This window comes from Pygocentrus nattereri, chromosome 6 (assembly GCF_015220715.1).
Source record: "Pygocentrus nattereri isolate fPygNat1 chromosome 6, fPygNat1.pri, whole genome shotgun sequence".
Lineage (NCBI taxonomy): Eukaryota > Metazoa > Chordata > Actinopteri > Characiformes > Serrasalmidae > Pygocentrus > Pygocentrus nattereri.
In genome coordinates, this window is record NC_051216.1 from 47,575,991 (window position 1) to 47,596,548 (window position 20,558).

Genomic DNA, 20,558 nt, shown 5'->3' on the forward strand with positions numbered 1-20,558 from the left:
TTTGGAGCCCCGACTTTTAGAGCGCTTGGGTGTAAAATAGTTCATTATACTCCTGTTTCTCTACAGTGACAGGAGCCAGGGTTCACCATGTAAATAAATACTATTTGCCTCATTACAACATCCAGCACGTCTATGTAGCTAAAGCTATCTTAAAGCAATGTCTCAGGCATCAAGCAGTGGATTTATAACCAACTTTTTAGACTCATTAAACTTTTCAGACGTCTGGTTCCTATGACCCGCCACCGTGAACAAACAATTCTGACTCTGTAAGTATCTCTAAAAAATGTATTTATATAGCGCTTTTTACAACAGGTGTTGTCACAAACGCAGTGATTCGTGGACACCATACCTTATTTCGTGGCCTCGATATAGCATAGGAGGCCTCACCTGAAATCCTAAAACGGATTTCAAACCACTCTTAATTACTTTCATCTTAACCATTTAATTACGCTGATTTTTTCAAAACTTTTTTATTTCCCCTTTTAAAAAAAAAAAAAAATCTATATACGGTTTACTCTTATTTACAATCGTTCTGCTTGTGTGAAAAATATGAAGGGCCCAGAAATCCTAATGTCTAATTTTTAAATACATTTTTAAATTCCCATGCCGTTAAAAACTTTGTGAAATTTGGGGGACAATATAAAGTACCTGTCTCTGGCTGTTTCCGAAACTGCAGCCCGCTGGGAGCCATCTTGGCTCCGGTTTCCTGAAAGTGGCTGGATGAAGTGGAAACAGCAACTTTGCGAGCGCCATCTTGGCTCTAGAGACGCCAAAGCGGTTCCAATGTTGTTAATTTTGAGTCGGGGAACAAAATGATCCGTTTAATGCGCTGTAATTTATGGAACTACGTCCTTTCGCGGTTTAACCCGTCAGCGCAATTTTAATGGAATCAACGACTTTTACAAGAGGAAGGCATCGATGAAGCGGAGCGGCGTCGCCATTCCGGCTCAAACCAGTGCTGTAGCTTTAAGGAACGTCATGACGTGGCGCCCCTCTCACGTGACACAGCGGCGCGCTTGGCGGGCTTCGTTATGTCAGTGAAAGCAAACGGAGCTCGAGCCCCCATATTTATGTTGAGGTAACGTGAAAAATATGAAGGTAATGTATAAAATATCCCCACATATGATATTATTTACACATATTTTCTCACAGATTTCAGCGGAAAACCCGTTTTATACCTTGTTTGCTGTGTTTTGGTGTCAGTTCACAAGGTTAGCTGTCCAATAAGTCACAGCCAGTAACACCAATTTAGAGCATTATTAAGGGTGAATAAGTGTAAATATATTAATATATTGTTATTTTTGGAGGTGCTTTCTACTTTACTGGTTGACTTGTTGATTAATCCCATTCACACTTTTCTCGCCTTTTCTTGCAGCGTCTTTGATCAAAGAGCGTTCTTGATGCTATTAGACTTTAACGTGAACTCAGAGACTTTAAAACTTTAAATCAGAAGCCATGGCGCCTGAGCAGCAAATCCGAATCACCTCCCTCTGTGGAAGCCTCTTCGTCTTCCAGCGTAGGCGCATAAGTCCAAAAGGTTCCGAGATCACATTCTGGAGGATGGCCTTCGGCCAGGACTCTGGTGGCTTCTTCAACAAGGATGGCCGGATCAGCACCGTGTACAAGAGTGCCTCCAGAGATGTTGACATAGTTCATTGCACCTCAGCTGTGGACATCAAGACGAGGCAGAAGGTGCCTTGCATTTTATTGAGGCAGCGCAAAAAGGCGAGCCAGGGCTTCAAGTACATGCTTTACTCTTTGGATGGCTCAGCCAGCGGCAAGCTCCACGTAGAGCTTGTGCTGCCTTTCGAGGTAGACGACCGTGTCTTGATATTCCATGGGCCCACTTTGGTGTGGAGTCACGAGGACAGGGTCTTCTACACGTCCTCAGAACTTGGTGGGGTGGTAGAGCTCCCCGTTCGTTTGAATGTCAGCTTCATTGGAGAGTTGCCTCTTTGTCAAAGAAGAATAGGCATTCTAGGTTTAGAAAAACAATCATCCGGGGAAGCCACCAGGGGAAACAAAGTCCTCCTGTACTTGCTTGAGGATGGCAGAACCTTCGGCGGGATGTGCCTTTTGCCTGAGGCCTACAGCTCGGTCGTTCGATGTATGACGGTGCTCTCGGCCAAAGAGGCGGACGGGTTGCTGAGGTCTACCGTCCTGGCCGCCACTTGCAGGAAACAGCTGGTGCGTTTTGAGAACGGGTTACCCGAAGATGTGTGTGTTCTCCCATATGAGCACCCTCGGAGCATCCGGATTGTCCACGTCGGAGATGGTGGCTGCATCATTGCTGTCGTTTTCGACCATGGCAATGTGTGTGCAGTGTGGAAAGACAGTTTTAAGGTAGGTTTTCGCTTTTAACAGCAGAGCCTGCACTGTAAGCTCGGGTAAGCTGAACGTTCCTAAAAAAGCTGAGGAAGCCAATTGCCTTTTAAAAGTATAGTTTAACGAAAACGAGTTAGAATAATTATAATTTTTGTGTTAGTTTAACATAAACGCATGTTTGTGCAAATTCAAATTATTTTTAAGCTCCGTTCACATTACAGGCCTCGTTGCTCAAATCCGGTCTCCTGGTCACGATGATTCGTACTCGTTTACATAAGAGACTCATATGTTGTTAATGTGAACAGGTCGGCGTCCTGAAATGACCCTCATGAGCTCCTCCTACTCGGTGACGTCACGTGACTGAATCACTGCATCATCAGCACAAACTAACGAGCAGAACGAGCTTCGCTGAGAAGATCATTAACTCTGATCAGCTCTCAGCTTCATTATTAGAGCCAGACGGAGGAGGAAAAGGTGAGATGAGCTGCTTTTCCACGGTTTACAGGCTTTAACGGGGTGCTGTTGCCATGGAAACGCTGAATGATGGCACATGCGCAGTCGGAAAAAAGCACATGAATTCCGATCTGAGGGTCACATTAAGGTCACATGGCCACAAATCGGATACGCATCTGATCTAGGACCACGCATGAAAGTGGCTCAGGTTGGATTTGAGAAGATCAGATTTGTATCCACACCACCCTGAAAACACCAGGTCTGAGTCACATTACGGCTGAAATCAGATTTGAGCCACTTCAGCCTGGTAATGTGAACATGGCATAATTTTAAGTTTTTGAAATTTCAATTTAATCATACGTTTCTTTGGGCAATTAAGAAACTTTGTCTAATTAAGTGATATGGACCACTTTGCCAAACACCAAAGGGTGAACCCTTAGTGTGAATGTGGTCATCCACCAACACAGACCCCAAATCACCAGCAAAGAGAACAATAACCTGCAAGTTTAGGCGACAACACAAGGTCAGGCAACTGAATAAAGCGTATTGTTGCTGTGTCTCCAAAATATTAACTTTACAGGATAGGGGAAAAACACTCTTACCTTTCAATGGGAGTCAATGTAAAGAGATGTTGTTCTAAGTGATTTTATGGCATTTCTATTGGTCCATTCACCATGAAATTTTTACACAATGTAAAAGACAGGCGGTGTGTTGAAATGATCTAGAAAATGAAAAATCAACAAACATGGAGATGCATGGTTTTCATTGGACAGCAACGATATAAGAAAAGCATACGCCTGAGGAAAGGCAGCCTGGGTGGATTGAAAACACACTGACGGCGAGTAAAACATTATAGAGCTTTTTAAATGAAACAGTAGAAGCCGTATCGCCCCCTACGCTTCCTGTAGTGTATTACAGTCTGTCAGAGTGACTGTGTGGATCATATGAACATTATAGAGCTTTTTAAATGAAACAGTAGAAGCCGTATCGCCCCCTACGCTTCCTGTAGTGTATTACAGTCTGTCAGAGCGACTGTGTGGATCATATGAACATTATAGAGCTTTTTAAATGAAACAGTAGAAGCCGTATCGCCCCCTACGCTTCCTGTAGTGTATTACAGTCTGTCAGAGCGACTGTGTGGATCATATGAACATTATAGAGCTTTTTAAATGAAACAGTAGAAGCCGTATCGCCCCCTACGCTTCCTGTAGTGTATTACAGTCTGTCAGAGCGACTGTGTGGATCATATGAACATTATAGAGCTTTTTAAATGAAACAGTAGAAGCCGTATCGCCCCCTACGCTTCCTGTAGTGTATTACAGTCTGTCAGAGCGACTGTGTGGATCATATGAACATTATAGAGCTTTTTAAATGAAACAGTAGAAGCCGTATCGCCCCCTACGCTTCCTGTAGTGTATTACAGTCTGTCAGTGCGACTGTGTGGATCATATGAACATTATATACCTTTTTAAATGAAACTGTAGAAGCCGTATCGCCCCCTACGCTTCCTGTAGTGTATTACAGTCTGTCAGAGCGACTGTGTGGATCATATGAACATTATAGAGCTTTTTAAATGAAACAGTAGAAGCCGTATCGCCCCCTACGCTTCCTGTAGTGTATTACAGTCAGTCAGAGCGACTGTGTGGATCATATGAACATTATAGAGCTTTTTAAATGAAACAGTAGAAGCCGTATCGCCCCCTACGCTTCCTGTCGTGTATTACAGTCTGTCAGAGCGACTGTGTGGATCATATGAACATTATAGAGCTTTTTAAATGAAACAGTAGAAGCCGTATCGCCCCCTACGCTTCCTGTAGTGTATTACAGTCTGTCAGAGCGACTGTGTGGATCATATGAACATTATAGAGCTTTTTAAATGAAACAGTAGAAGCCGTATCGCCCCCTACGCTTCCTGTAGTGTATTACAGTCTGTCAGAGCGACTGTGTGGATCATATGAACATTATAGAGCTTTTTAAATGAAACAGTAGAAGCCGTATCGCCCCCTACGCTTCCTGTAGTGTATTACAGTCTGTCAGAGCGACTGTGTGGATCATATGAACATTATAGAGCTTTTTAAATGAAACAGTAGAAGCCGTATCGCCCCCTACGCTTCCTGTAGTGTATTACAGTCTGTCAGAGCGACTGTGTGGATCATATGAACATTCTAGAGCTTTTTAAATGAAACAGTAGAAGCCGTATCGCCCCCTACGCTTCCTGTAGTGTATTACAGTCTGTCAGAGCGACTGTGTGGATCATATGAACATTATAGAGCTTTTTAAATGAAACAGTAGAAGCCGTATCGCCCCCTACGCTTCCTGTAGTGTATTACAGTCTGTCAGAGCGACTGTGTGGATCATATGAACATTATAGAGCTTTTTAAACGAAACAGTAGAAGCCGTATCGCCCCCTACGCTTCCTGTAGTGTATTACAGTCTGTCAGAGCGACTGTGTGGATCATATGAACATTATAGAGCTTTTTAAATGAAGCAGTAGAAGCCGTATCGCCCCCTACGCTTCCTGTAGTGTATTACAGTCTGTCAGAGCGACTGTGTGGATCATATGAACATTATAGAGCTTTTTAAATGAAACAGTAGAAGCCGTATCGCCCCCTACGCTTCCTGTAGTGTATTACAGTCAGTCAGAGCGACTGTGTGGATCATATGAACATTATAGAGCTTTTTAAATGAAACAGTAGAAGCCGTATCGCCCCCTACGCTTCCTGTAGTGTATTACAGTCTGTCAGAGCGACTGTGTGGATCATATGAACATTATAGAGCTTTTTAAATGAAACAGTAGAAGCCGTATCGCCCCCTACGCTTCCTGTAGTGTATTACAGTCTGTCAGAGCGACTGTGTGGATCATATGAACATTATAGAGCTTTTTAAATGAAACAGTAGAAGCCGTATCGCCCCCTACGCTTCCTGTAGTGTATTACAGTCTGTCAGAGCGACTGTGTGGATCATATGAACATTATAGAGCTTTTTAAATGAAACAGTAGAAGCCGTATCGCCCCCTACGCTTCCTGTAGTGTATTACAGTCTGTCAGAGCGACCGTGTGGATCATATGAACATTATAGAGCTTTTTAAATGAAACAGTAGAAGCCGTATCGCCCCCTACGCTTCCTGTAGTGTATTACAGTCTGTCAGAGCGACTGTGTGGATCATATGAACATTATAGAGCTTTTTAAATGAAACAGTAGAAGCCGTATCGCCCCCTACGCTTCCTGTAGTGTATTACAGTCTGTCAGAGCGACTGTGTGGATCATATGAACATTATAGAGCTGTTTAAATGAAACAGTAGAAGCCGTATCGCCCCCTACGCTTCCTGTAGTGTATTACAGTCTGTCAGAGCGACTGTGTGGATCATATGAACATTATAGAGCTTTTTAAATGAAACAGTAGAAGCCGTATCGCCCCCTACGCTTCCTGTAGTGTATTACAGTCTGTCAGAGCGACCGTGTGGATCATATGAACATTATAGAGCTTTTTAAATGAAACAGTAGAAGCCGTATCGCCCCCTACGCTTCCTGTAGTGTATTACAGTCTGTCAGAGCGACTGTGTGGATCATATGAACATTATAGAGCTTTTTAAATGAAACAGTAGAAGCCGTATCGCCCCCTACGCTTCCTGTAGTGTATTACAGTCTGTCAGAGCGACTGTGTGGATCATATTTTCTCCCTTTAAGCTGCGTGTCTATTGAAAGTATCATCAGCTATTAAACAACTTTGAGCCCTGTTCAGTAGATCCAGACCTGATTTTTGGATCTTGCATCATCATTCCCCCCCAGTACTTCAAATATAGTAAAGAAATGGTGTTTCTTTTTGGCAGCAACCACAGAAAACATTGCTTCAAGGCAAGACACAGTAGAAAATTTCAGCACTTAGGTGCTTCCTTCTTTAGCCAGCTCACGTCCACTGAGTTTCCCTATCTGCTCGCGTATTACATCATGCCACTCGGCGGCGGCGCTCATGCCGGTTGTTTACAGCAAACAGCTCATTTTTTTAGGTAACGTAGTACTCAGGGCTCCTTTTTTAAGCTTTTCCTCTTTCAAGCCAACCAAGGAAAGATATTACAGGACAGAGACGTGAAAGCTTTCTCGAGAGCAGAGTGGTTTGAAAGTAGCGGACGGCGTCTGAGTTTTATTCTGGTCACATTCTCGGATTCCGGGTGTACGTGTTGACCGTTCCGTCCCCTGAGCCCAGGTTCTATATGAGAAGCGTCCGACCGAATGAGCGTCTGAGTGCTAATGCATGTCTTCTGACAGTCCCCTGATGGCTGTAGATTGGGGAAAGCTTCAGTAGCCTCCACCGCTCTATTTTCTGATCATAAACCGTGGAAATATACAGTCTAATGGGTTAAACTGAATGTGTTTTTCAAAAAAATCAGATTCCCCTTCTTACCTTAAACGTAGCTGATCAATCAAGACTGACCAGTTGGAGGAGCCACACATTCAAGAGAATCAACAGTAGAGTCACATTCACCAAAAGGTCTACTATCTATTTAGGGGATCTTGCAGAAGTGTGAAATTACGTAGAATTACGTTTTTTTTTGGTTTCTCTAAGGGAAAATAAGTTCACCCATCCTCTACAGCGAACACACCCAAATATGGCATTTTTCTGCCAATTTTAGTGCACGACTGGTACTCATTTGCAGAGTTTTACATATTGGGGAACAAATAAAAGTCATTTTATTTAGTTTTTGCAGAATATGATCATATTCAGCGAATAAACAGCACGTAAATGCACAAGTGAGTTCTCTGTACAGGATGTGTAATCTTATTTTCACTGAAACATAAAACAGACATTATTTTATTTGGGAGGAGCAATGAGAGACACAGACTAGCTACCTATCTGGATTCAGGAGTAACCTTGGTGCGCTGATGGACTCTGATCTCAGCTTTATCAGTCATGTCAAAGCAGTTACTAAGTCAGCATTTTATCACCTTAAAAACATCAACAAGATCAGGGCTGTAAAGCAGACCTGGAGAAAATCATCCACGCCTTTATTTCCAGCCGGATTGAGCACTGTAATGGTCTCCGAAATGGACGCTCCAGCGGCTGCAGCTGATTCAGAAAGCAGCTGCCAGAGTCTCACTAGGAGTAAAAGAAGGAACCCCTGTTACTGCACTATAAACGTCTTGATATACATCAGCGATATGAGCTGATCAGAACTCGGATCATTAGGAAGTGGTCAGTCGGTCCTGCCGAAGGTGGAGACTAAACATGGAGAAGCAGCGTTTTGACACTATGCTGCTCTTAAATGGACCCCAGTGGACAGAGAGCTTTAGAAGAGCCGACATGGACACTTTAAACCAGCCAGCGCTGCATTTTCTCACTGTATTTTATTATTTGTGAAGCACTTTGAAAGACAGCAGTATGAAAGGTGCTCTATAAATAAACTTGCCTTTTAAAAAAATCAACAAAACATGTCATTTGACTGGGGGCGCCAAACTTTTGCATAGGACTGTTTGGTAATTTATCTTCCTACAACATGCAGCACCTCCCTAAAATGCAGCCAATACAAAGTGATGCATGAAAACCCTCCAGTTTTATTTGATACAGCCCCTTTGTTTTCTTTGCCACTTGCTTTTATAGAATCTTGGGCATATTAGTGAGGTTGGTGGGGCGTTGCCTCACCGAATTGACCCCCTGATGCTGCATGTTTTTGTGTCTGAAGTTTGCTTCATTAGTTTTAGCACTGGGTCTGGCCTCAAATGATCAGTAGACTTCATTATGCGGTTTCTGACTCTGTGACACACTGAGTGTGTTTGCATGCACTTAATAATCCGATCAACACGTTTACATGCTCTTGAGCAATCTGATAATGAGCGACTCCGAGTCAACATGAGTCAGACAGCAGTCGGATTTCTGCCCTGCAACCAGCCGATAAACTCACAGCAGAAGACGCGACAAACGCAACATAAAATGTAAACATTATTTTAAAAATCAAAACCATTGCGCCACTTTACCTGAAAATATGACCATGCATCAGATAGAAGATGAAGAATATTTAAATCCTTAATTACATCAAGCGTGTAGTCGAGGGTTTTGCTGCATCTCGCTTATTTCTGGTACCGTCGTCTGTTTTCGCTCATGCTCAGACTGAGAAATCTGAAAGAAATCAGAGTCAGAGTTCACAGCACTGAGGAATCTGATTACTGAGCTAAAATCCAGCCTCTTTATCAGATTCTTAATCAGATTTCTAGGCCTTACTCCGATCTAAGAAATCAGTGTGCTGTTTACAGGGCCCTTTCAATGATCAGATAACTGCAGAAATCAGATTATGATTGGATTATTGAGAGCATGTAAACACACTCACTTATGTATAAATATGGACTAATGTACGTTAGTAAGGTACTTTATCAGGTAACGTTCAGAAATCTGAGTTCTTTACCATGAACTGTAGTTATTTTGAGTTTGGCGTAGTGCACCGTACTGAAAAAAATGCTTTTATACGAGCCGTGGTCAATAAAAACGATCCACCCAGCACGTATGCTGTACATAAGCCTCCTGCCTGTGTTATTTAGAGTGATGTTTGTGTCATTTACCCCACCAGATTGCAGACTGCTGGACGGGGGTCAGTGACCTGCTGGTGGATGACTTTGTGGGCTGCGGATCAGAACAGATTCTGCTGCTGTTTGAAGATGCCACAAAAGAAGTCCTCGGAGAGTTCCTGCTCACTGACCTCTGCGGTGTCCGTTACTCGGTCAGTCAGCCGCATTGGTCATGCATTAGTTTTGGTCCATGTGTAGATGCCAGGTAGACCTACATGGTGTACTTATCTTAATGGTATTGTGGTTACAAGGAAGGTGTTTCTGATAACGTGGCCTATGAGTGGAAGCACAAGGTTGGTGTTTCTAATAAAGTGTACATACATACACTCTCCATGTAAGTGTGATATTGGCGTAAACCACTCTCTGTTTTCTCACAGCGTGGAAGAGTGGAGAGTGAAGACCTAGATCAGAGTGATCCTGCCCAGGAGAACGTTGTTCTGACGGTTAAAGCTTTAGACACCAGACTTCAGGTACGCTGGACCCACTTCTCATAAGTCAGGTCTGTTTAAATAGACTCAGACGTACTCATGTGAGTTCTGGCAGTGATGCATGACAATATACGATATTCAGGCTTCAGGATGGTTTAGCTATGCAAATGTCCTTTAATTCATGTTTATAGATAACAGTGTGCCATACAGTGTCAGAAATCACACAGACAAGTCTGTTATGGGTTACTTATACAGCAGTTATTACCGGCCACGCGAGCTGATTGGTTGAGAGGTGTTCTAACTGCTGTTATTTCACCATAACATCACAAACACTGTATCACTCCGCTGAGATGCCGTTGCTAAGCAACCACTCTGACAGCTGTAGGAGACACTCGAGCCATCTGAACGTTTTTACTTCTCACTTTGCCACAAACAGAAAACGGACACTGTTAAGACCACATCTGACCGACAGCCGATTTGGTCCGACTCTGAAGACGAGACGACACTAAATTCCCAAACTGTCGTCTCCACTGAGCAGCTTTTCAGTCGGCAGCTGTGACAGAAGAACAGCTGAACAACCTGGAACCAGCCAGAAATGAACCCAACACCATTCGCCAAACTAAACGGGCTGTAAGAAGCTTTACAGACCGGCTGGAACAAAACAACATTAATACTGATCTGGACAAACTGACCAAACTGAGCTGAACCTGATATTGGCTCAGTTTTACGGCTCAGTCTGATTTGGTCCGACTCTGAAGATCAAACACGTCTGGCGAATGGTGTTGGGTTCGTTTTCATTTAGCTGCTGTATTAAAGCAGTAGAACACTCAGAGTGTGTTATCACCAATAACATCATGGCTGTGATGATCTACGGCCACCAAATCAAAGCTGTGATGTTATTTCGCGATAACACGCAACCTCGAGTGTTCTATTGCTTGATTACCAACTCCTTATAAGCTACTAAAACTTGCCCTTTAGTCTGATTTACTCAATCAGTCATGTCCAATCAATCTCAAACGGGGAAGGGAAGCACTTTGTCTAATACGATAACGAAACAATATTTTAAGGGACTTTGGACCATTCTCATTGGTCCATCATGGGATTTCCACTCTAGGGGCGTCAAAATTCGACATTGAGACATTTGATATCTTTGATATTTGTCATTCGACTGTTTAATGCTTTCGGCTCCTAATGTGTTCTGCCCCAATTAGTTACTGACATCACAAACGACACCTACCATACGAAATGAAACAAATCAACTATTTATATTGCTTTTAACTCTTTAACAGACTGCTTATTTGCACGGTTACACACATTTCACATTGTAATCTGAAGCACAGGGTGATTACAGATTCACCCCAACTGTACAGGTTGCAAAGAGCATGTTAATCAATCACTGTGTATCCACAAGGGGCATCTGTATCGTTTAAACATGACTGTGAAGATAAGAAGTAAATAAACTTGAGGTCGTCAAGACTTTATGCACCCATTCCCCAGAAATCAAGCACTTTAGGCAAAGACTCAAAAATGTCAACAACATCTTCTGGCTTCTGATGATGAAGGTATAAGATCACCATCGTGCTCTTTTTAAAACCTGTGTAACCACAGAGAAGCACATTACAGGTAATCAGCCTGCAGCTGTGCTTTCTGCAGCTCATTGACTGTTAGCAGCAATTTCCCTCCACTGTTTGTTTATGTTGGCTTGTGTTCTTTGGCTCCTCTTATCTCTCCAGTCGTGTGCATGATGTTAAAAATTGTAAATGTTTCATTGCGTTTTTAATATGTAAACACATGAGCATTTCTACAGGTAGCATGTGCGTACTGTGAGTGGAAGCACAAGGTGGGTGTTTCTAATAAAATGTCCAGTAAACGAAAGTACAAGGTAGATGTTTCCAATAAAGTGGCCAGTGAGTGGAAGCACAAGGTAGGTGTTTCTAATAAAGTGGCCAGTGAGTGGAAGCACAAGGTAGGTGTTTCTAATAAAGTGGCCAGTGAGTGGAAGCACAAGGTGGGTGTTTCTAATAAAGTGGCCAGTGAGTGGAAGCACAAGGTAGGTGTTTCTAATAAAGCGGCCAGTGAGTGGAAGCACAAGGTAGACGTTTCTAATAAAGTGGCCAGTGAGTGGAAGCACAAGGTAGATGTTTCTAATAAAGTGGCCAGTGAGTGGAAGCACAAGGTAGGTGTTTCTAATAAAGTGGCCAGTGAGTGGAAGCACAAGGTAGATGTTTCTAATAAAGTGGCCAGTGAGTGGAAGCACAAGGTTGGTGTTTCTAATAAAGTGGCCAGCTAGTGGAAGCACAAGGGAGGTGTTTCTAATAAAGTGACCAGTGAGTGGAAGCACAAGGTAGGTGTTTCTAATAAAGTGGCCAGTGAGTGGAAGTACAAGGTAGATGTTTCTAATAAAGTGGCCAGTGAGTGGAAGCACAAGGTAGGTGTTTCTAATAAAGTGGCCAGTGAGTGGAAGCACAAGGTAGGTGTTTCTAATAAAGCGGCCAGTTAGTGGAAGTACAAGGTAGATGTTTCTAATAAAGTGGCCGGAATGGAAGATGCTGATGCTGGTGAATAGGAAGCTGGCCATGTTTATTAAAAGGTTATAAAGACAAATTAATGCAGTTAATAGGTTTTGTTGTGACGGTGATGATGTATATGGTTGTATTTGGGGTGCCTGGGGGGACTTTTTCAGGGATGTCTGTGTGTTTTTGACCTTTCAGAGCGGCCTGGCCTTCCTGCAGGAGCTCCAGAGAGATCTGAGTGTTAAGGAGCGAGTTCTGCAGCAGTCCGTGACGGCCCTGGCGGATCTGGTGTCAGACAGAGAGCACGTCCCACCGCTTCCACAGCAGGTTCGAAGCTGTCAGCTCAGATACACGTGATGCATATAGTGCACAATAAGAGGCAGCGACTGTTTTATCCATATATGTGCCTGTAAATGTCATGTCAAAGGGTTCTTTGCATCGTGAAAGAGTGCCTCAGAGTGATGGAGAATATGTTGTGGACGGTTCTATGTAGAGCCTTTTTGAAAAGGGTTCTGTATGGCACCAAAACAGGTTCTTTTATTACTACAATGTCAAGCCTGTAACAATAGAAGAAGTCTTTTTGTTGCTATATAGAACCATATACAACACATTTTTCATGTATCTGAAGAACCTTTTCACCATGCAAAGAACCTTTAATCATGTAAAGGGGTTCATGGTTCTATATAGGACCGTTTTCTTTACCGAAGAACCAGAGTGTACAGCAGGTTGTGACTGGGTCTTGGTGGCCTTTGACTGTGTTTCAGGAGGGGCTGGTGTGTCTGTGGGATGAAGAGAGTGAGGAAGAGGAGGAGGAGTATGTTCCGAATGAGAAGATGCAGATGGAGACTGAGGAACGTCCTCCTGAAGTGAAGAGATTCTGGCACCGAGTCGTCGGGGAAAGCTTGATCCTCGGAGTTCTCTTCACATCAAACACTGACCCGTACGTACTGGAATAAACAAACATACCGAGTGTTTCCTCTTATCCCAAATGTAGACACACACCGGTCAGGCGTAACATCATGACCACCTCCTCGATTCTACGCTCACTGTCCACTTTATCAGCTCCACTTACTGTATAGCTGGTCTCTGTAGTTCTACAGTTACAGACTGTAGTCCATCTGTTTCTCTGATACTCTGTTACCCTGTTCTTCAGTGGTCAGGACCCCCATGGACCCTCACAGAGCAGGTACTGTTTGGGTGGTGGATCATTCTCAGCACTGCAGTAACACTGACGTGGTGGTGGTGGTGTGTTAATGTTGGTCAGATGAGCTGTCGTCCCTGACTTTACATCTACAAGGTGGACTGACAGGGTAGGAGTGCCTAATAGAGTGGACAGTGAGTGGACACAGGGTTTAAAAACTCCAGCAGCACTGCTGTGTCTGATCCACTCTCACCAGCACAACACACACCAACCCATATGTAGGTTGTAAATGGAAGTGAAATGAATCATTCTGAAATCGGATGAACCTTTTCAGTTATGCTGTCTTACCATCTCCCATCGCTGTACTGTTGTGGTCCTAAGCGCTGGTGTAACTGCTGCTCTGAATGCTGACCGGGTCTTCAGATCAAGCTCTGATTGCAGTTCTGTCCCAATGATGGCCTGAAAATCGATCCCACATATCATAGCACTGTTCCGGCCTGCGCTATGGGCTTCACTCAGCTCGATGTCTCGTCGGCTCGGAAATCGAAGCTTTTAGCCCGAAGAAAGAACCGAGTGTGTCCAATGAAACGTCCTTGCTCAGCTTCGCGCCGGTGGACGGCGTGACGTCGTATTATAATCACTGTGATAAATTACGTCCCGATTCTCTTCTCTGAGGGTGTGATGGGCAGATTTAGAGCGATTAACGTAGGAACTGATTAGCTGATTGGATACTGGCTCATTACGTCAGTCTCTACTTTATTTTAAGGAGTAACTTATTTGCTTGATTAAAAATAAAAATAACGTGCTGCATTGTCTTGTGAGAGAAAAATAAAGGGCATCGGTACACGGCGGACAGCATCTAGCAGCCGTGTCATCGTTGCTATGGTAACGCCGCCCAATCTAAATAGATGAGGATCAAAGGAGATCAAAGGAGAGCTTTAGCGTTATGTATATACTCAAGTTATTTATTTTTAGCTCACTTAAATCACCACTGTTTCACAGCAAAGTGTGAGAGAAGTCTCCGTTATGGAGTTTGTGTTCAGAAGTCTGCCATTCCAGACTGGTTACCATGGTAACAGACTATGAAATAGTCGCCTTCCCAGATCGCTCTCTCTCTCTCTCTCTCTCTCTCTCTCTCTCTCTCTCTCTCTCCCTCTCTCCCTCTCTCACTCCCTCTCTCTCTCTCTCTCTCTCTCTCTCTCTCTCTCTCGCTGTCTCTCTCTTTCTCTCTCTCCCTCCCTCCCTCTCTCACTCCCTCTCTCTCTCTCTCTCTCTCGCTGTCTCTCTCTTTCTCTCTCTCCCTCCCTCCCTCTCTCACTCCCTCTCTCTCTCTCTCTCTCTCTCTCTCTCTCGCTGTCTCTCTCTCTCTCTCCCTCCCTCCCTCTCTCTCTCTCTCTCTCTCTCTCTCTCTCTCTCCCTCTCTCCCTCTCTCTCTCTCTCTCTTTCTCTCCCTCTCTCTTGCTCTCTCACTCTTGCTCTCTCTTGCTCTCTCTCCCTCTCTCTCTCTCTCTCTCTCTCAACCTCTCTCTCGCTCTCACTCTCTCTCTCAACCTCTCTCTTGCTCTCTCACTCTTGCTCTCTCGCGCTCTCTCACTCTTGCTCTCTCGCGCTCTCTCTCTCTCTCTCTCTCTCTCGCTCTCTCTCTCTCTCCCTCTCTCTCTCTCTCTCTCTCTCTCTGTGTGTAACAACCCTAAGCCCTGTCATGCTTTATTTTAGGCCACATATCTAAAGGAGCTCCAACCTGCCATCCAAAAACAGCGCAGTCTCCAGAAAAAGCTTCACTCTTCTAACTGTTCTGACACTAAAACTGCGCTCAACTTTTGTCTGAAACCCTTTATTTCAAACCCAACAGCAGCTTAGCTGTTGTGCCTATTGTTCCACTAAAATTCCTAATAATATAACGTTAAAAAATAAGTAAACAAAGAAAGTAGAAGAAACATAAATCGGCACCATGATTCTCAAAAAACAAAAAATGACATAAAGCAAAGCAATAATGCCTTTATAGGGATTATTCCAACCAGCCAATAAACTCAACGAAGAAGACGCGGCGTAAACGTAACGTAAAACATCGTGAAAATATGAACAAACATCATCCAGAAGACGAAGAATATTCAACTCCTTCACTTCGCGTTTGGATTCAGTGCCGCTCCAACAGCGTTTGGCTGCGTCTCGCGACGTCCACCATCTGATCTCGCGCATGCGCAGACTGGGAAATCCGATAGAAATCGGAGTAAGAGGATTTCTTAACCAGATTTCCAGATCGGAGTGTGGTGTTTACACCATTTGAATAATCAGATAACTGCAGAAATCCAGTTGTGATTACTGAGTGCATGTGTACACACAAAGACTTCGCCGAGCCACTGTTAGTCAGCTACTTTGCTGTTTGTAACTTTATTACCTCTTTTCCATCATTTCCGGTTATAACTAACAGTTTCTCTCTCGGCCCTTATGTCCTGTTCTGTCTCCCAGGTCGGAGGAGAACGTGACTGCATCCGTTCTGTTGGAGCCAAGTGGTGGTGTGGCGGCCAGTGTAGTCCAGAGCCTGAGTAAAACCCTGCCGTATCCCGAGCTCCTGTCCACGGCAGGCCTGGACCCTCCTGCTGCTAAAAGAAGCAGGATGCCTGCTGGTGTTTCGGAAGCCCACAGACCCCCGCAGCTGGCGGTGCTAACGGTTACTGACCTCACACCACTGCTGACCTCCAGCAGGGTCACCTGCTCCATCCTCCTCCATTCTCCAACATCTAAACCAGGACCTGCTGTGCACCAGTGCGGTCGGGTCAGTCTGGATATAAAGGACGTGCTCCAGGGGGCGCTACAGCCTCGCCTGCTGACAGACTGCAGCGTAGACTCGGGTAATGCGCGCATGTGAAATTACAGTACAAGGTAAAAGTTTGGACACTCCAAGTGTCCACCAGAGGATGGACTAGAGCGACTGCCTAGGTCCAATTAGAGTTAGACTCCAGCACCTGCACCAGAGCTGGTTTAGGTCACCGTCACCTAAATGTCGTGAAATATTGGTCAGTCTGATGTCGATAATTTGTCAATAAGCAGTCGTCTACAAATATCAGTACACCAGCACAGTGTGCAGAGGTTGGTGTGTTGGTGTCAAATGACGTGTTGATTTTCTAAGTGAAAATAAGTGAATCGTCCTCTAGAGAGAACACACTCTTAATGCAGTTACTGTTTATTTGCTGTATGTTAAAAAACAATGTGGCTTGCGCAAAAGTTATGCCATGTTTTATAGTTTTTTTTCTCGAAAATTAGCAAATAAATAGGAAATATGAATTTAATTTTGTTCCCTATAGGCTCCATGTGTCAAGCACAAGGCCTGTGGGCCAGATCAGGCCCGCAACGCAATCCTATCTGGCCCGCAAAAGTAGTTTAATTTACTCTTAATATTAGCTGGTTTCACAGTGTGCTGCACTACAGTCCCCAGCATGCACTGCAACATAATGTGCACTTTGACTCTCCTACCCCAGCAACAATCTATGGGACAGTAGTTAAACATCAGTTCTACTCAATTCCACACCAGTCATATCACCAGCCAACGTGAACACCGAACGCCAGCTCAGCAGCTCGGACACTGACCACACGTCTCCACGAACCTGCAGCAAAGAAAAGACCCCAGGTGTCTGGTTCATGCAGAGGTTTGGGTTTGGGCCGAGCACCTCAAGTACTCATGTAATATTTCAAAGTCTACAAGTGTCTGAAGTTTTCTTGCATGTTTTGATTAAACAATAGCACATGAATTAAAATGGAAATAAAGCAGATTTGATGAGTTTTTTAATGAGGCCCTTTTATTAGATGAGTTTGATCCCCCTGCTACTTATTTGCTTAACCTTCAAGTTATTTTCTCTTAGAAAATCAACAAAACATGTAATTTGACCGGTGGTGTTCAGACTTCTGCATACAGCTGTGTAAGCCTGCCTCAGAGGTCACTCCTGAAAATCAACACTGTGGTTAATTGTATGTGACCCCTAGTGTCCATGTTCTAGATGAGTCCAGGGAGGACCTGCTGAGCCTGCTGGCAGCGTTTGAGCCCCGGCTGTTCCTCATCGAGAGCTCAGAGCACACGGTGGTGGACGTGTCCGTGTGGCTGGTGGACAGACTGGGGGCTAAACCGGTGGGAGTCAGTCCTCAGTACCTGCTGATTAAGTCTACACAGCCGTCCTCCGCCCTGCTCTTCCACTGGCAGCCCTGCGGCCCCTTCCAGGCGCTGCTCCGAGTCCACGGCAGGTGAGAGCAGCCGGGGAACCAGCCTGGGGAGCTTTTCCTTCTTTTCCTTAGTCTGAACTCTCATCGAAAACTCAAAATACACTTTAACTGTGCTGTAATTACACTGATCTCCTTGATTATGGCTGATTGACGTGCTGCTATACAGTTTAAATTGAGGCTGCTCTGATACAGAACTGACGATGGCGCCAGTCATGTGTTCAATATACAATAAGTATATGCCATTCATTCAGTCTTAGTATGTTGTTGATATTATTATTATTATTATTATTATTAATAATTATATATATATATTCATGATCCATTCATCTTGAAATTTATAAACAATGTAAAGGACAACTTAGTTTGAAAAACGTCAAAAATGGAGATACAAGGTTTTCCACCAACGACAACGATATATGTGTACGTATAAATAAATTATATATATATATGTGTGTGTGTGTGTGTATGTGTGTACACACACACACACACACACAAACATACATACATACATGCAGCACTGCTGTGTCTGATCCACTCGTACCAGCGCAACACACACTAACACACCACCACCACGTCAGTGTTCTGTGAGGGTCCATGGGGGTCCTGACCACTGAAGAAGTGGCCATGATGTTACGCCTGATCGTGTGTGTGTGTGTGTGTGTGTGTGTGTGTGTATAATAATTCAAATAGCAGAACTAATAAACTAGTTAGATTAGACAGAGTTTGTATCTCAGTGTCGGCCGATTCTTAGGGATCAGGTAGCGGCATTCAAAGTTTAGGGTCTGCAGTTTGACCACAGTGTCTGAAGTTGTAACTGATTGAAACGAGTCAGATTTGTGTCAGGAAGTCACGTTGCGCTGCTGCTGTTCTGTAAGCTGAGTTTAACTGAATAAGTGCTGGGTTCTGTTTGCAGTGGTCAGTTTGCTGTTTTGCGTTTCTTGGACTCCCTCTGTGAGTTTCTGCCGGCCTCTCATAACATCCAGCCCCTCAGGAGCTCTGCTCGTCGGGGGGGAAGCCAGGACCCCGCCTCATTTCTGGGAACAGAGATTCGGATGATAAAAGAGGGCGTGGCCTCCCTCCTGCGTGACGGACAGGATAGACGGAGATTTGGGGTCGGGACTTGGAGGGACTCCACCTCTCCAGAGCGGCTCCACCGCTGCAGGGAGGAGTGGCAGAGAGAGCAAGAGAGAAGCAGCAGGGTGCTGCACCCCCTGGTGGACGCCTCGCAGTACCGCAAGCTGATGGACAACCTGATTCAGAAGCAGCTGGATGGGGACATCGCCGCCCTAGTGGAGGCACGGAATAGTGAGGTAAAGGACCAAAAGCGCGATTGATGGCCATATTACTTTTTACTTATTTATGACCTGGAAATTCCATATTGATGTAATCAGGATCAGGGAAGCCTTTCAAGATGTTTTTAACACAAATTATGATGTTTTCTTGATGTATTAATTAACTTACCATATTAAGCCACTGGGGTCGATCTGATTACTGAGCTAAAATCGAGCCTCTTCATCAGATTTCTTACTCAGATTACTGCGATGTAAGAAATGAGATTGTGCTCTTTACCTGACCATTTGAATAATCAGATAAGTCAGATTGTGATCGGATTATTGAAGTGCATGTAGACGCACTTCAGTTACACGCCCCTACAGTTCTCCCCTTGTTTTGATGTCAATAATAGTTTGGAAAAGAAACCTGTCAAATCATTATTTAGGCAAAAGCTGCTCTTCATGCGAAGGAAGGTGCTTTGATAACCATGAGGATAAATAAAAACATTAGAGCTGCTTTACGATGAACTGAAACACAGTGATTAATTCTCATGTCACTGAAAAGCAACAGTGCCGAGAAAATGTGAAAAGAAAGTGGGGTGTCTCCAAACTTTTGACTGTCTGGTCTTGCATCATCCGACTTTAAATGACTCATAAGCGTGTAATTCTGTCTTCGTGAATAATTGGAAATGGATTATTGAAATGCAATTAAAGCATTATTATTAAATTGTCCTAATCTGTCTGTAGGGCTGAAGCTGGTGAGGGACGACGCCCCGTCTTCTGGTCGCCACGGAGACAGGCGGTGAAGTCCGGTCCTTGCTGAGCGATTTTTCTGCCTCTGGGTTGTTTTTACGGTGAGGCTGCCGGCAGCGCGGACAGGCTCTCTGCCGTTTCCCCTGAGCTTCACGGCTCTAATACTTCACCGACATTTTTCTGAGAAAACACTTAAGCTGCCCTCGGGACTCGGGCTGCTGGAGACGACCCCGTCAGCTCTCGTTCTGCTGCGTGCCATCCACCACACGCACACAGGGCACAGATGGTAAAGCGATGGCTTGGCGAAAAAACATATTTACCCAGTTTTTCTGCCTTTCCTCAAATGCAGTGGATCACTTTAGTGTCTGAAATTTGCTTCTTTGGTTTTAGCACTGGAGCTACGAGACTAATGCAGTTAACAAGTAATGGAAGCCTATAATCCACCAACTAGTGCGACGCTGTTGCCTCAAACTGTATCTGTAAAAGATGTGACTGTTGTTTCCGACGCTGTATGAGGCACTGTGGCCTGTAAGGGATGCACCGATCCAGCTTTCGCTCCTGATACCGATTCCGATACCCGAACTAAATACTTGATACACAACCAATTTCTTTTTCTTCCATTTAAAATCTGCATACCTTTATAAAATACGCAGTGACAATTAAAGAGTTTAATCCAGAAACATGATGTATCTGCTTTATGAAATCTTGGTAATTAAGGACTTTTAAAATTAGGTTTCATATTCAGCTATATTCTTCTGATTCTTCTAGGCACCTTATTATCTTAAAATCACCCCAAAGGTTTAGTGTTTTAGTCTACATTAAACTGGGAAAAATGTAAAAGTCTGAAATTGATGGTGAAGCTGCTTTATAAAAGCCCTCCTGCACAGCGCTTTTATCCTGACGT

The 20,558-nt window shown here is 44.1% G+C and overlaps 1 protein-coding gene across 3 annotated transcripts; it reads left to right on the forward strand.

Moving 5' to 3' along the window:
• Window positions 1–20: 20 nt before the first annotated feature.
• fancb (FA complementation group B) lies at window positions 21–20,334 on the forward strand. 3 transcript variants are annotated; one of them, XM_017723581.2, is made up of 10 exons: window positions 21–266; window positions 1,376–2,343; window positions 9,336–9,485; window positions 9,711–9,803; window positions 12,473–12,601; window positions 13,039–13,214; window positions 15,885–16,267; window positions 17,411–17,651; window positions 18,544–18,940; window positions 19,649–20,334. In XM_017723581.2, the coding sequence occupies exons 2-10, from the start codon at window positions 1,456–1,458 to the stop codon at window positions 19,652–19,654; spliced, it is 2,463 nt and encodes an 820-aa protein (XP_017579070.1). In that variant the 5' UTR covers window positions 21–266; window positions 1,376–1,455; the 3' UTR covers window positions 19,655–20,334. The 3 variants fall into 3 exon arrangements, with proteins under 3 accessions (XP_017579070.1, XP_017579069.1, XP_017579072.1); XM_017723580.2 differs by lacking the exon at window positions 21–266 and adding an exon at window positions 995–1,098; XM_017723583.2 differs by lacking the exon at window positions 21–266 and adding an exon at window positions 1,008–1,078.
• The last annotated feature ends 224 nt before the right edge of the window (window positions 20,335–20,558 follow it).

Coding starts and splice junctions, on each gene's coding strand:
- fancb (XM_017723581.2), top strand. CDS start 1,456: ATGGCGCCTGAGCAGCAAATCCGAATCACCTCCCTCTGTGGAAGCCTC. Junction 12,602..13,038: donor TCCCACCGCTTCCACAGCAG/GTTCGAAGCTGT, acceptor ACTGTGTTTCAG/GAGGGGCTGGTGTGTCTGTG. Junction 16,268..17,410: donor AGACTGCAGCGTAGACTCGG/GTAATGCGCGCA, acceptor TCCATGTTCTAG/ATGAGTCCAGGGAGGACCTG.